Genomic DNA, 15,863 nt, shown 5'->3' with positions numbered 1-15,863 from the left:
ATGTGTTACTCTACAACTTTATAAATTATAAGAGAAATATTTAAAATCTGTCTCTGATTTTGGGCCTTTGTCCTTCCATTATTTATGGCTTTATCCAAAAATCTTATGCCAAGAGGCAGAGCGGTATACATACTACTGTGATGTGCAAGGGCAAGGTTGCAGTCTTTGCAAAATAAATCATCTCCCAGGAATGCACATCAATGGAAATTTAGGAATAAAATTACTGTTTAAATTTCTTGCAAAACATATATTTTAGTATACACTGCTTTGTAAAAGTAACAGGCTCAGGTCGAGACAGTCAAAAAGAAGAGTTTATGACCTGCTGGAACTTTCCATCAATTTTTGGTGAGGATGGGCTACTCTAAATTAAAAACAGTGAAACACTACTGTTCCCTGTTTGGGCAGAGATTGTTATAGACATCATAAAGAAAATACCTTTCTGCCTATTCATAGATGTACAAGAATGAATAGCTACATGAATGCACTGTTTTCCCCTCTCTCAATGTGTATTTTATGTTTCTTATTGGAATGCTGATTCTTATATTGTCCCATTTAGGAACTGCAGTTTCTGTTGTGCAGTACATAGCAAAAAGCAAGTATGATCCTGCATACATGCACATTAAACCACAGACATGCATAGTTTTTAACTAGGAATGCAATAATGGTGCCATAGGGAAATCTGAAGGGCAGGTGTAATAATGAATTCCACATAATGAAATAAAAGAATCTATAGTTTACATCTAACACATATGACAAAGAATAAACAGTTAATGTAAAAGATAAATTATGCTAAAACTGAAGAAAAGCAAATAACCAACTGCATAAGTATAGCTGAATATGATTACCAAGAATGAAGTCAAACTACCACTTCAGATCTTCACACGGGATACCAACAGGAAAATTATACTGAGTTACCTGTTTAGCTACAGCCTTAGCTAAATCTTTACAAGTCTCTGTCTTCCCTGTTCCTGCTGGTCCCTCAGGTGCACCTCCAAGGTTCAGCTGCAAAGCTCCCATAAGAGTCCTGAAAAGAAGAGGACTCTGTCAGTTCACCTTCTTACAGTTAGAATTAGAAAGCAGAGTTGTGTAAGTTGAACTTACCACAACAGTAGATGTTTGAATGATCACTGCTGCAGTAGCCTTAGCTATATGGGTTATAACCTGCCAAGGATATAACAAACAGCCAGCTTCCAAAATTTCAGGGCACCTTCCATGCACACAATCCATCAAGCAGCTAGAGCTGAGTTGACTAAAAGACAACTTTGGGCGCAAAGCCCTTTAAAGCTTTCTTGCCATCAGAGAAAGGGAGGCTGAGTCCTGAAAGTAAAAGGCTAGGAATAACAACAACAACAAAATAATAAATAAATCAGAAGTGATCTCTGCCTAACATACAAAGCTATGTCAAACTTAGAGTTGTTGGACATGCTCCACTTAAAGAAATCCCAGTCCCTCCGAGCTACACGCTATAAGGACCTAACCCTTGTCACCACAATAAACAGGACATGCTTGAGGGATAGATTCCTGTCCCAGAGACTTCCCATACTCTAGAAGAGACTACTTATCTATGTCAAACAGAGCTCCTCATTAGCACTCTTCAAGAAAAATCTTGATGATTGGATGGGAAACGGGGACTTCACCCCGGGGATCACGTCTGTGGCTCTGCTCGATAGGGGCACAGGAAAATAATTTTCTTGGGTGGCGAAAGCCAGGGTACCTTTTTGGCTAGGCTTATATAGGCCCTATGGCTAATAGCCTAGTACCTACCTATGAACCTATAAATGTCCACACTCTGGCATAAAAATATACCAAAAGACAAGGGGTGGAGGGAGGGAGCAGCTACTGCAGGAGTGATCATTCGAAGATCTGCTGTTATGGTAGGTTCATCTTAAACAACTGTACTATGTTCTTCATAGTGATCACTGCTGCAGTAACCTTAGTGATATGGGCAGATTAACATTGCTAACAATATTTGGGAAGAGGAAGGGGAATGGTCCAGGAGCCCCTGGAGAATGGTCCTAACAAAGCATGATATAGACCTAGAGAAGGAATCAAGCTTATAGTGCTTTGTAAAAGTATGTACACAGGACCAAGAAGCAGCTTCTGGAATACTTCTAGAATCCAACCCTTTCCAAAAAACCATAGAAGAAGCCAAAGTCCTTGTAGAGTGGGCCTTGACCCTGCCTGGAATAGATTTGTTATGGTGAGTATAATAGGTAATAGCCTTAGTTAACCATTTAGGAATAGTCTATTTTGACACCCATTGTTCCTTCTTCTTACCTTCAGAAAAATGAAAAACTGATCCCATGATCTGAAAGATTTAGTTCTGTCAGGGTAGTACCCAAATTATCTGTGGACATCCTTTCCTCCTCATTTTTAGGTTCATGAAAGAAAATGAGGAGATGGATAGTTCAACTTGATGTAGACTTGGATAACACTTCAGGCACAAAAGGACTGGTTCTCAAATAAATCCTATCCTTGTAGAAAATGAGGTAAAGTTGACTCACCTTGAGAGCTTGCAATTCAGATACCATTTCTGCAGAAGTCAGAGCAATCAATAAAACTATTTTCCATATAAAAAACATTGAGACAGCCAGGTTAGCTGATTCAAATGGAGCAAGTTTTAGTTTCTCTAACACAGAATTAAGATCCCAAGGAGAGGGCACCAGTATACTTGAAGGCTTCTTCTGCAAAACCCCTTTCAAGAACATTTTGAAATCTGACTGCGATGAAAGAGGAGGATTCATGGGTGGACACGCTGAAATGGCCGATAATTGAACCTTGACAAAGCAATAAGAAAGGCCATAGGATAGTAACTCATACAAATATTGTAAAACCAGAAAGAACTAGCCCTGAATGGGTGCTATTTATGTTTTTGACACCAACTTGAAAGCCTTTTCCATTTGCTAATAAATGATTTTCTAGTGGCAGGTTTTCTTGCCTCCATTAGTATCTGCTGCACATCCGCAGAAAACAGGTGCCTAAAAGGAATTAAGATCCTATCATCCGGGCAGTCAGTTGAAGATGATTGATGTCGGGGTGTATCAGACAGCCCTGTTCTTGTGCAAGTAGATTCATTCTGCGAGGACACTTGTGGTAATTTCCCCTGGCCATTTCAAAAAGAAGGGATTTCATAATGATCTGGGGGGATTCTTTCTGAATCTTCAGAAGTACCGTGGATATTAGTGGAAAGGGTGGAAAGGCAAACAGGAACATTCCTGTCCCAAGAAAAGGCATCTGTCTTCCAGGCAGAATTCTGCCAGTTGATTGTTCAGAAAGGGGACAAACAGGTCTACTTGAGGAAGTCCCCACAGTTGGATCAAATCTTGGAAGACTCCTGGATCTAGTTTCCATTTGGAAGAGTCTGCATTAGTTTGCTCAGTTTGTCTGCCACACAATTTTGCTTTGACAGAATGTAGGATGCCTGTAGACTGAGACTGTACTGTGAAACTATATCCCAAACCAACATGGCTAGTCTGCAAAGGGGGTACAACCTGGTTACCTCTTGCTTGTTGATTACCACATCACTGTGGTATTTTCTGTAGCCACTTGAAAAGGTCACAAAGACCAAAGATGGTTCAGAGAATTTAATGCCTGGATCAGAACAAGTACCTCCTTAATATCTATGTGCTTGGATCTGTCCTTTGTGTTCCACACCCCCTGCACATTTAAACTGAAACTGCTCCCCAAGCAAAGTCTGAAGCATCTGTGATGACTGATTGCCTTGGAACAGGGAGAGAGAAGGGGGAACCTTGTTTTAAGGATATCTGTTGTCTCCACCAAGCAATTTACTTCTGACAAACCCCAGTACAAGGATCTGGAAAGATAAAGAGTGTTAATGCTGGGAACAAAATATTTCAGATACTGTTTTATATTTCTCATGTGGAATCTTGCCAGTAGTATTATGAAAATCATTATTATGAAAATGCCTACCTTAAGAGCCAAAATTCTGAGGTATTCCCAAACAGTGATTGAAGTCCAAGTGGAAAGCCATAGGAATAGATCTAAATAAAGTTCTATTTTTTCCTGTGGAAGAAAAGCTTTTTGAACTGAGGTGTTTAGTTGACAACCCAGAGACATAATCCTGTGTGTGGGAGTCAAGAAATACTTGAATGTTCTCTTGGAATCCCAGCTTGTGGAAGAGATGTCTCACCTGACAGAAAAAGATTCCTTACATTTTCAAAAAAACTGTGCAAAGATAAGCAAATCATCTTAGTAAAGAAAAATGGGGCTAGCCTGTAGCCTGCAATGTGCTATAACTGGAGCTAGACACCTTGTGAATGCTCTTGGTGCAGTGGATAATCCAAAGGGTTAAGGGTAAGAACTGTTAATGTGATCCAGATTCACAAAACCTTAAGAAACACCTGAAGCCTGGATGAATAGGAATGTGATGATAAGCATCTTTTAAGTCTAGTGTTACAAGGAAACTTGAAAGAGAAAGAAGAGGCAACAGATTGGGAGTGACATAATTTTGAATTTGGGCAATATCACAAACAGGTTTAGGAAAGAAAGATCCAGAACTGGTGTCCACGTGTTTTCTTTCTTTGTGACTAGGAACATCCTTAAATAAAAATGTCTTCCCCACCTGGGAAGTAAGAACTGATTTTATCACTCCTTGGGACAGCATGTAATGAATAGGTGGAAACAAAATAGTCTGATCTGCAGGATGAGGGATGACCCCCTGGAAAAGAGGAATTTACTCCCAATACCATCTGTAACCCTGATGAATGATTTTCAGAATCCATTTGTCTGAAACACTCTGTTGACAAAGAAAAAAATGGAGATTCAGACTTTCTGGAAGAGAAAGAGGACCATGGTAGGAGGGGATCACAATGTATCGTGAACAGTCATTCAGACTTGTTGGAGGGTCCTTGGTTTTGGAAGGTTTGAGACATCTGGTTGCATCATCCTTGCCACTTTTTTTTAAACATCTCTGTTGAGACTGTTAATTCTGTTTTTCGCCAAAATTGGATGAGGCGAAAGAAAATCCCTTAAACAATTTGGAAAAAAGGGTTGAAAAATCTTACCCTGTATCTTTCCCTGGATCACCTTGCACCATTAATCACACTTTTTGATCACCTCTGCAGTGGAGGGGCCATACACTAAATGTATATCCAAGGGAGAATTTGAAATCTCATTTTTAACGTAATCAGGAAGGTTCTGAGAATGCAGCCAAGCAAACCTCTTTAAAACCGTGCCAGTAGTCATAGCCCTGGAAGTAGTATCACGTCATACACATACACTGCCAACAATGAGTAGTGACATATACAATAGAAAGAACTAAGTTAGTTAAAGCAGATTTTTCTTCACAAGAAGAAACAGTAGATAAAGCATTCCTCATACTTTCACAATATGTCTCAATAAATCATAACATACGAGCCTGACAATTTAAAATTCTGAATTTCAAGGTTGCAGAAATATACACTTTATTCCTATACCTATTAATAATTTTTTCACCATTATTAGAAAGAATAGGATTGGAATTAACTAAGTACTAAGGGGCAGAGGAGTCAACTAAGGTTATAGCAGCTGGATCAGGTTTGGAAATAGTGTATAAAAATTTAAAAGACTGAGGAATTGTATACACAACTGGATGACTATCAGGAAAACTGCAGGGAGTAAGACACATATCCTTTAAAGCAGGCAAGACAGGAGGAATGGGTGTAGGTTCTGGAAAATCTTTCTGCAACTCATAGCATACCTTGAGGGACTGATAAACCTCAGTGTTCTGCCACTGAAATCACTTGGGCATTACATCAATAGTCTCAGAAAAAGAGAACTCCCACAGGGAGAATCAGATAGTGAGCTCTTCTCTGGGTTTGAATCAGAATTCTGAGAACAAAACCCTAAATCCTGTTCAGATTCAGAATCTTGAATCTCTTTAGGAAAGGAGGCACCCCTCTTTATTTTACCAGAAGCTACTCTACACGAAGGATCAATAGCCTGAATCAAACCATGAGCCAGTCCCAGTAAACTACTCCTATCCAAAGAATATTGAAGAGGAGGAGATACATGTTTAATTTTGTTTCTTTTTGACGTGAAAAATGGGGCCAACCATGTTACTAATGGCAGCCACTGCTTCCCTGGGATGCACACTTCATTCCAACACAACAGGAAAAGCTTCCCTGTTCCTTTTCCCAAGACTGACAGGAATGGTTCTCCCTTGCCCATTGGGACTCTAACATCCATAGAGGACATGGCTATTTCCCAGTCCATAGTGGCTGTAGGTGCTGCAAATTAGGGATCTGGGGTAAAAGATGAATGGTCAGAAGTATAACAAATGGCCACATTAGTCACCCATCTGTGATGGAGGCAAATAACTAGCCTGCTGTGGTGGCAAAGGCTGTTTGCTTGACTTTTTCTTTTTGTGGGTGGAAGAAGGACCCACCATGGGAGTGATAATCTTGTTGTATGTCTCTTGTATTCACATAAGACACTGAGATTGGATATGCATTTAAGTAAACTATACATACACATCAGGAGCTGTAACTTGTACACATACGTTGTATTTCATATACTTACTGACTGACTTGTTACTTCTAACACACAAGTGCATCTCCATTCAAGCTTACATTCACAATGACTGACTACACAGAATGGCACTGATCTCACACAGGCTCATTAACTTATATACGCATGCTGTCTAGCTACAATGGCTGACTAGGTTAAATATATACACTGATCTAAATCCTCCCTCTAACTTTGTTCGACATTGCAAAACACAAGAACAAAGGCATATTTAAGAGTTAAGACATTATTTCAACATTTCAACAAAACATAACTGATTTCAAGTCCAAGTCGGTGTATATTTAGGATTGGGTTTGCAAATGCGACCTGATCTAGTTATATAGAAATTCTGACTGTGTTTAGAACAGATACAGTCTCTGGGGATTCATTCAATAATGCTACATCTGGGTTTACATCACAGTTGTTTGAAGAAAGCGCACTGTCCTTTTGAATTCGAACAGTTGACGAGTCACTCTGGAAATTAGAGTCACTGGTACAGGCAATCTGCTTTGGTACTGGTTCTGAGACAAGTAACACACATCTACAATTCCTCCTGTAATCCATTCCTTCAGGTTGTATGACAAAAGATCTCAGTTCCTCAAAAATGTCCTTCACAATTCCTACACGATCATAACCTTTGGATGTTTGCATTCTCACAACTTCTTGTAACAACGGTTGAAGGGATTTACTGGTTTTATCATAGTACAACTTTTGTGACTGATGTTTTCTCAGAAGTTAAGCCTTGACCACTGTATTGTTCTTTGTGTTTGGTACTAAGAATTATTTACTGATCGGAAGAGTTGTTCATGTCTGTCTTGACATCAATCTGTGAGCAGGTGAACCAAGCAAGTTGTTTTGAGGAATGTTGCTGAGATTGAGTAAATTAAGGAAAACATTGATTCCATCTTTTTTGGATAACTCCAGCAAGTGCTTTGCCCTCTGAACTGCACATTCCTCTAATCCATTGGCTTGTGGATACTCAGGACTACTGGTAATATGAACAATGTCCCAAGACTCAGCAAATTTCTTGAACTGCTGACTAGCAAAGTGTGCTCCATTGTCAGATATGACTGTGCGGACTACCATGGACAGAAAAATGTCTGTTCAATTTTGGAATGACTGTGCTAGATGCCAAGTTGGGAAGTACACCAATTTCAAACCAATTTGAGTAAGAGTCTACTAATACCAAATAATGATGACCATTCCATTCGAAAATATCTATAGCAACCACTGACCATGATAATTCAGGAATTTGGTGTAGCTGAAGCAATTCATTTTGTTGATGCTGTTTGGTGCTGTTGCAAATTGAGCATGCTAGAGCTTCCTTCTCTATATCTTTGGACATAGAAGACCAAAATACAATACCTCTTGCCCTTCTTTTGGTTCATTCATTATTTGGATGACCACAATGCAAAAATTCGGTATATTCCTCTTGTAATGCTTTAGGTATTACCACATTTGGACCTTTCATGACGATTCCATCTTCCATAATGAGTTCATCTCTGTAAGGAAAATACTGCTGAATATCAAGTAGTAAACTGGTTTGGCATGTTGGCTATCCTTGACTGATAATGTTTTTCATTTTCTGGAGAACGAAGTCTGAAGTTGTGTGATGTTTTAGTTCATCAAGCTGTAATGACAAAACATTTCTGACTTCCATGACTTCAAAGTTTTCAGTTTCATTTCCATACTGCTCTGTCATTTTTATCTGGGTGACATGACAAAGCATAAGCAAGGTACAAGTATTTACATTTTTGTAAACAATATTGAAATTGTACTTTTGCAATTTTAACATCATACATTGTAGTTGAGCTGGGGCTGTATCAATTAGCTTTTTCAAAATTGACACTAGTGGTTGGTGATCAGTCTCTATTTGGGGAGGTCTGCCATAAATGTGATCACTCAACTTCAAACATGCAAACACTACTGCCAAAACTTCTTTTTCTATTTTTGTATAATGCATATCTGTTTGAGTTAAAGTTCTTGACTCATAAGCAATGGGTATGCCTTCCTGAAGTCATGCTGCACCAAGGTCGTACCTTGAAGCATAACAAGAAGGAGTTACAGGTTTGTGAACATCATAATATCTCAATGTGGGTGGACTGGTGATCTTCTTCAAAATACCAAACACCTTTTGGTGTTGTTTGAACCAGGGCCAGTTTACATGTTTGCATGTCAACTCATGCAATGATGCAGAAAGCTCAGTCAAGTCTGGGATGAATGATCCCAAATAGTTGACCATAGCTTGAAAATGTTTTAAAGATGTGACATTCTCTGGAATTGGCATTTCAACAAATGGTGTTTGCTTAGAAGGATCTGGTTATAAGCCAGAACTGGTAAATAAATGTTAAACATAAGTAACTTCTTTCAGTTTGAATTTACATTTCTGAGGATTCAGTGCAAGATTTACTTCACGTGCGTGGTCTAGAACTTTCCTGAGATTTCTATTGTGTTTGCCTTCACCATTGCCTCCAACAATAATGTCGTCTATTATAATAGCACATGAATAACAAGAAAAAATGTGTTCCATGGCATGTTGAAATGCCTCACTGACAGAATTAATTCCAAATGGTATTCTTAAAAATCCCTATCTACCAAATGGTGTTCTGAATGTGGTTAACAATGAAGATTTGTGATCCAGCAAAATTTGCCAAAAGGAGCTTTTTGCATCCAAGACGGAAAAAACAGTGGAATTTGGCATGAAAGCAGATACTTCTTCTAGTGTACACATTGGATAATGAGTGCTTTGTTTAAGTCTTGTGGATCAATACATATTCAAATATCATCTCAGCTTTTCTTATGAGCTATGACCATGGAGGATACTTATTCAGTCGGTTCTTCTACTGGAGAAAGGCCACCTAAATTCGCCATTTTGTCTAGTTCTGCTTTTAATTTACTCTGAATTGCTACTGGAATCTTCCATGCTGGTCTAACAACTGGACTTACATCATGGTTTAACTTCTTAGAATATGTGACTGGAAGTTTACCAAGCTCATCTTTGATAATATCAACATATTCACTAAAAATACTATGTGTAAACAATCGTTGTTATTCAGACCTATATAGTGGACCACTTTATTAAATGAAATCAGTCCAGTTCTCAGATAGTCTTTGAGGCCTAACAGTGACTGCAAATGACTTTTGATTACATAAGACTGGAAGTCATAGCTGTTTCCAGCAAAATGTCATGAAAGAATTACTGCACCATCAGTTTGAATCTCTTCATCACCATAAGTAACTAGTTTTGCACACTTTGCTGAATCAAGTTTCTCACCAGCTTTTACTTTAGCAAACAGTTGTGCTGATATAACATTGCACTTAGATCCAATGTCTTCTTTAAGCTATACAGGTTTCCCATTAATTTGTACAGTACAAAATATTTCTCTTTGCTGACAACTGATAATCCATTGTATTAACTGTTTCATCGATGAGAAAGACACCATCAATATAAAAAGTTTGCTCACAGCTCTTGGAGTTTGCTACAGTCTCTATCTAATCTACTTGCTTCTATGGATACTTCCTTTTAATATAAGTTTGCAATACTTTAGACTTGCAAAGCCTTTTGAAAGGATTCCACTTTTCACATTTGAAACATTGCTGACCAAAAGCCAAACACTTTTTCCATTTAGGTTCATGACTGCCTCCACAATTGCAACAGTTAACAATGAGGTTGGGAGTGGCACTGCATCTCAGTTTATATTTCTTTTTCATCTTAACCTTCTGCTGCACACTATCAGCATTCACACTAGCAGATACTGCAAACATGCTTTTATCATTCGTAAGCATGTTTGTTTGCTTTTCTGTAATCCCATGTATTTGACAAATCTCAATGGCTTTGCTCAATGTTAATTCACTATCTCGAAGCAAAATCTTTCTCACTGCATCAACACCACATACAAGACAGTCTTTTATCAACTCATCTTGCAGATCACTACATCTACATATTTTTGTTTTATTTCCAAGTCAGTAATATATGCTACATTAGTTTCATCAGTCTTTTGATTTCTTATGTAAAATTTGTGAGTTTCCATTATAATATTCATTTGAGGGGTACACATTTCTCTAAAGTTGTTTTAAGCACTCAGGGTCTTCCCGTGTTTCAGCCTGTATCTCTTTGTGGCGTATCCTGCATACACAAATAAATGTTCCTGCTCAGTGGCCTCTGAGCCAGCTAAATTGAGAAGTAAATATGAACTTGTACATGTGTCTTTATCAGAAAATCAAGCCTGTATGAAAATATTATATTCTTGCTGAAACACTCACCAATGGGACTTCGTTTTTTTAAAATGCCTATGGGAATAGACACAACAGATGAAGTATGTGAAGATTTTAATCAATTATTTGATAGGTTTGGTATAGATTATATGAAAATGTTGATTAAGTACAACAATGTTAAGTTATGTAAAATTTTGAATGAAATAGAGCAGATGAATGATAAAATCTTGAAAGATTTAATGTTCCCTAATTGGGAGAAGTTATATTATAAGCGGTTTGAATTTGCACAGAGTAAAACATTGAAAATATATGAAAAGAAAAGTAAAAAAATGACAAGGGACATTGAACAGTACAAGACAGGGAGAGTATATAATTGGAGAACATTCATTCAAAAAACACAATACAAGAATGTATATCAAGATGTTAGAGATGAGGGTACATATGAAGGGGAAAATCCTATTTATAACAATGATAGACAAGAAAATTTTCAACAGGGTTACAACAGGGGGGGACCAAAAAGATGGACGAAAGGAAAGACATGGAGGTAGTTAGACACCCTATCCCAAGGACAATAACGAATGAAATGACACTTTCAGAATCATTTGATAATGTGGAGGAGAACACAGATTATGCCCAAGATACAGATATTGCACAAATTGGTCACATAAACTGTTACAACAACTTTCAGATTTTTAACTACACTAGTTTAAAGTTAAGTAAAGCACGCTTCAGCCTTTTTTCTAAAGGTATGAAGTTTATACCAGAAACTAGTTTCAAAGTTGTTGACTGTTTGTGTGATTTCAAAAAATATATACGGAAATTAAATGTATCTCTGATGTTCAAAGATAATAGGAAATCAGACATTGTGCATGACTTTAATGATACAGTACCAAAGAAAAAAAGTACATTCATGCCGCTTATGAACAAAGAGGTACAGAGGTACGAGAAATTAGTGACCCAAGAGATTTATAGAAAAAATAGGAAATTGAGGGAGAAAAAATCTATGACCAACCTCTCCAGTGATGAAATCAAAATTTTGAAAGAATTAACATCAGATAATAACATCAGGGTTATGAAACCCGACAAAGGAGGGGGCATTGTAGTTTATGATAGTATGGAATATTCATGAGATTCTACATGACTCAGGTAATTATGAAATAATATCTCATAATGAATTAAATATAGCTTATAGAAGGATAGATCTCTTTATTGAGGAATTCTACCTAGACAATCAAATAACTGAGGACATATATCAATTTCTTAAAGTAGAATTTCCTGTTATGGCAACAATGGTGGGCATACCCAAAGTTCACAAAAATGTCAATGACCCCCCTTTTAGGCCTATAATATCAGGCAGTAAGTCCAAAACATTTCCTCTAGGGGTGGTTATTGATTCTTCACTCAAACATGTTTATCACAATGTAGAGCACATGGTAAAGGACTCATGGGAATTTTTAAGAAAATTTCCTATACATTTAGATAAGCATGACTTAATATTTACTTCTGTAGATGTTATAGACTTATTCATGTGCATCCCTAAGCATCCCTAAGCAAGAAGGTTTAGAGGCTTTCAGCAAAAGTTTATTTAGACATAGCAATTTGGAATGGGACAGAATCAAATTTATAAATGAATTAATGTCCATTGTATTGGAATATAATTTTATTTTTTACGAAGGAGAAATTTTCAGGCAGGTTAATCTTGCTCCCATATACGCCAATATGGTCATGCTCAATTGGGAAGAAGAGACCATTTTTAATAGTGAATATCAATTAAGAATTAAATATTATTCACGTTTTTTAGATGACATTTATATCATCTGGGAAGGAAACCAGGATTCATTAGACAACTTCATTACACATTTGAACAATAGTAGTTCATGTTTGAAGTTTACATCCACCAGTAGTAGTACAGGAGTTCCATATTTGGATACTATGGTTACCAGAAAGGATAATGATTATCATTTTAGAATTTATAGGAAAAAAATGTTTACTAATTCATACATAGATTTTGGAAGTTGTCATCCAATAAGGACCAAAAGAAATATATACAAAGGTCAGTGTATAAGGGCACTGAGAATGACTTCTTCTTACACAGATATGGTTGAAGAGATTCAGTTCATTACTTCATTATTTTTGGACAGAGGTTATAATATGCAAATGATGGAAAAGATTAATATGCAAGTGATGGAACAATGGGGATCAAAGTTTGCTCCTTTATTAGGAACAAAATTTAGTACCACCTCTGAGATAGGTTCAGGTACAATGTGTAAAACCAATGATGCTTATAAAAGATCTTGTATCATAGAATACGGACACAGTAGTGGTCAAATTAAGGATATAATGAGTAAACATTGGGACACATTGTTAGTAAACGAAGAGATGACAGAATTGTTAGGTATTAAACCAAGTTTTGTATTTAAAATGGGACAGAATCTGAAAAGTATACTGGAGAAAGGCTCCAAAGTACAAGATAACAACAAGAACACACATACTTCTAAATGTGGTGCGTGTTCACAGTGTAGTTACATTATGGAGGATAAAGAATTAGTGTTAAGAAATTGCAATAGAATGAAAATATTCTTTAAGAAAGGGAATTGTAGTACCAAATTTATTGTATATCTGGCAGTATGCTCAGTATGTCCCAGTTATTATATTGGGAAGACTGAGCAGCATTTTAGGAAAAGGATATATTCACATTTATATAGCATTAGGACTAAAGATGAAAAAAATGCACTAGCCAGACACATTATGAATAAAGGTGTAGACCATCAGTTTAGATTTGGTATATTAGAAGTTGCGAGAACAAATCCCGGGGGGGTAATATTAAAAGCAAACTTGCTTTTAGAGAGTGTTATTGGCAATTACTATCTGATGCCACTACCCCCCCGGGATTGAATGACTTCATTTCAGTTAAACCCATTCTTGAGAATTATTGACACATAAGAGTAGGACTCAACGTGTCTAAGGTTATGTATCACAGTTTCCGTTAGGGTTGTTCATGCTCATTAGAATATAGTACACATAATACAAATACACACATTCAATGATTATTTATGTCTTTATAGTTTTATATTTATAGAAATATATATTTTTGTGTAGTGGATTAATTTGAGTATTGTTATTACTATATTTATAGATGTTTTTATTATGAAGTTTCATATTGTTGTTTTTAACGTAATTTTGTTAATATGTTATACTCCTTTAAATGTCAGTTGAAAATTGGCACCAAAAGGAGTATTTAAAGTGTGTAACATCAATCATTCTTTGTTCTGATGAAGCCTGCGATCAGTGGGTGAAAGCGCTTAACGATTCAATTTTGTACAATAAAATATTAGATTTTACTTGTGGAAGTTTGTTTTTTCACCTTTGTGGTGAATATCACTATTACTGGGATCTCAGACTTGTGGCGTTCGTTTACACATCATATTTCATCTGTATTGGTCTCAAGAACGCTATTATTTTTCTGTTAACATTGCAAATGTGTTGAACACTCCGGACACTTTGAAAAATCTTAGTTATAGCAAAAAAGTCGGACATGGTAAAAAAATTTGGACATTTAGGCCTTTTCAAACATTTTGAACACTTTCAAGATTATTTCAAACACTTTAAATATTATGCCACTATTTTGGACATTTCAAACATCTCAGAAATAATTTTGAACACTTTGAATGCAATGCCACATGTTTGGTGACTGAAAATCATTTGAAATGAATTTAAGTAACTTCGAATTACCGACCACTGACCTGTTTGTGAGTTCACCCCTGGATATTACTCCACTTCTAACTATGTGCCCTATGGTTTGCAAGCTGCTTCAACTTTAGATCCCATTCTGACACCAAGTTGCATGTCTCATTTATTCAAATGACACACTGAGGCTGGGTATACATTTAAGTCATTTATTATATATGCATGCATCAGGAGCTGTAACTTGTACATATGCTTCATACTTCATATGCTTAATGACTAGAGACTATGCGCCTATGACTAACTTGTTATGTCTAACACACACACACACACACACACACACACACACACACACACACACACACACACACACACACACACACACACACACACAAACACACACACACACACACACACACACACACACACACAAACACACACACACCTCCATTCAAGTTTACATTCAGTTACAGTTAGTTATACGCACATGCTGTCTAGCTACAGTGGCTGACTAGGTTCAGTATACGTACTGATCTACAAATCTGTTCCACAGTCAAGCTGAAAATGGTGCTGCTATTCTTGTGGGGAAAACAAGCAACTATGCAAGTTAAACTACCAGTCCACAAAAGTTACTTTTTTAATAGGTAAAAAAACACAGTAAAAACATTTCCAAACACCATGGCACCCTGCAACCTTAAAATAAAAACAATTTATCCACAGAAAATAGTTCATCACTTAGATAAACATTACTTTTAAAACTGACAGAAATGAGTGCTCCATTTAAAAATATTTTACAGTCTCAAGATAATCCTTTAAAACACAACACTCCTAGTTTTAAAATAACTTTTCTGAAGAGGATAGTAATAAAACAACAGTTAAAAAATAATAAAATGGTAGTTTTTATCCCCAAAGGGAACTTATCTGCCCAACAACGGAAAGCACAAGCCAACAGGCGATCCTCAAAAGCCTCACTAGCAGCAGTAAAACTCTGAATGGCTTTGCACCCACACTTGTCTTTTAGTCAACTCAGCTCAAGCCGCTTGATGGTTTGGACACTTGGAAGGTGCCCTGAAGCTTTGGATGCTGACCAGCTCTTATATCCTTGGTAGGCTATAACACATATAGCTAAGGCTACTACAGTAGTGATCAATATGAAGAACATCAGTCTCTTTCTTCAGTACCATATGAGTGTTGTGGAGCTTGTCTTTACTATCAAAAACAAATGATCATAACACATAATATACATAAGAAATTTAAGGCATATAAATATTCCATGTTTAATTTTATTTTACTTTTTATACCCTTGGTCACTGGGCATGGGCACCAGAACCATAGAGCGAGATGGGAGGGGCACCCCTCCCACTTTTGCAGCTGATCCAGCACATCCAATTTTTCACGGCCCAATGATTTTTAAGTTTTCGCAGCTGACATCATTGCGCACCCGTCAGGGCTACCAGCCA

General features: G+C 37.0%; 1 protein-coding gene across 1 annotated transcript in view; it reads right to left on the bottom strand.

Annotated features, from left to right (window-relative positions):
* Nucleotides 1-15,863, bottom strand: part of LOC122815364 (dynein axonemal heavy chain 3-like) — a 4,921,723-nt gene that overhangs the window by 3,428,494 nt on the left and 1,477,366 nt on the right. The window contains exon 25 of the mRNA XM_044087818.1: nt 916-1,024. Coding sequence (XP_043943753.1) covers nt 916-1,024 — 109 coding nt within the window. The remainder of the gene's footprint in view (nt 1-915; nt 1,025-15,863) is intronic.

This window comes from Protopterus annectens, chromosome 11.part0 (genome assembly GCF_019279795.1).
Source record: "Protopterus annectens isolate FY-2018-M chromosome 11.part0, PAN1.0, whole genome shotgun sequence".
NCBI classification, from domain to species: Eukaryota; Metazoa; Chordata; order Ceratodontiformes; family Protopteridae; genus Protopterus; species Protopterus annectens.
This window is presented reverse-complemented; position numbering and strand designations above follow the sequence as displayed.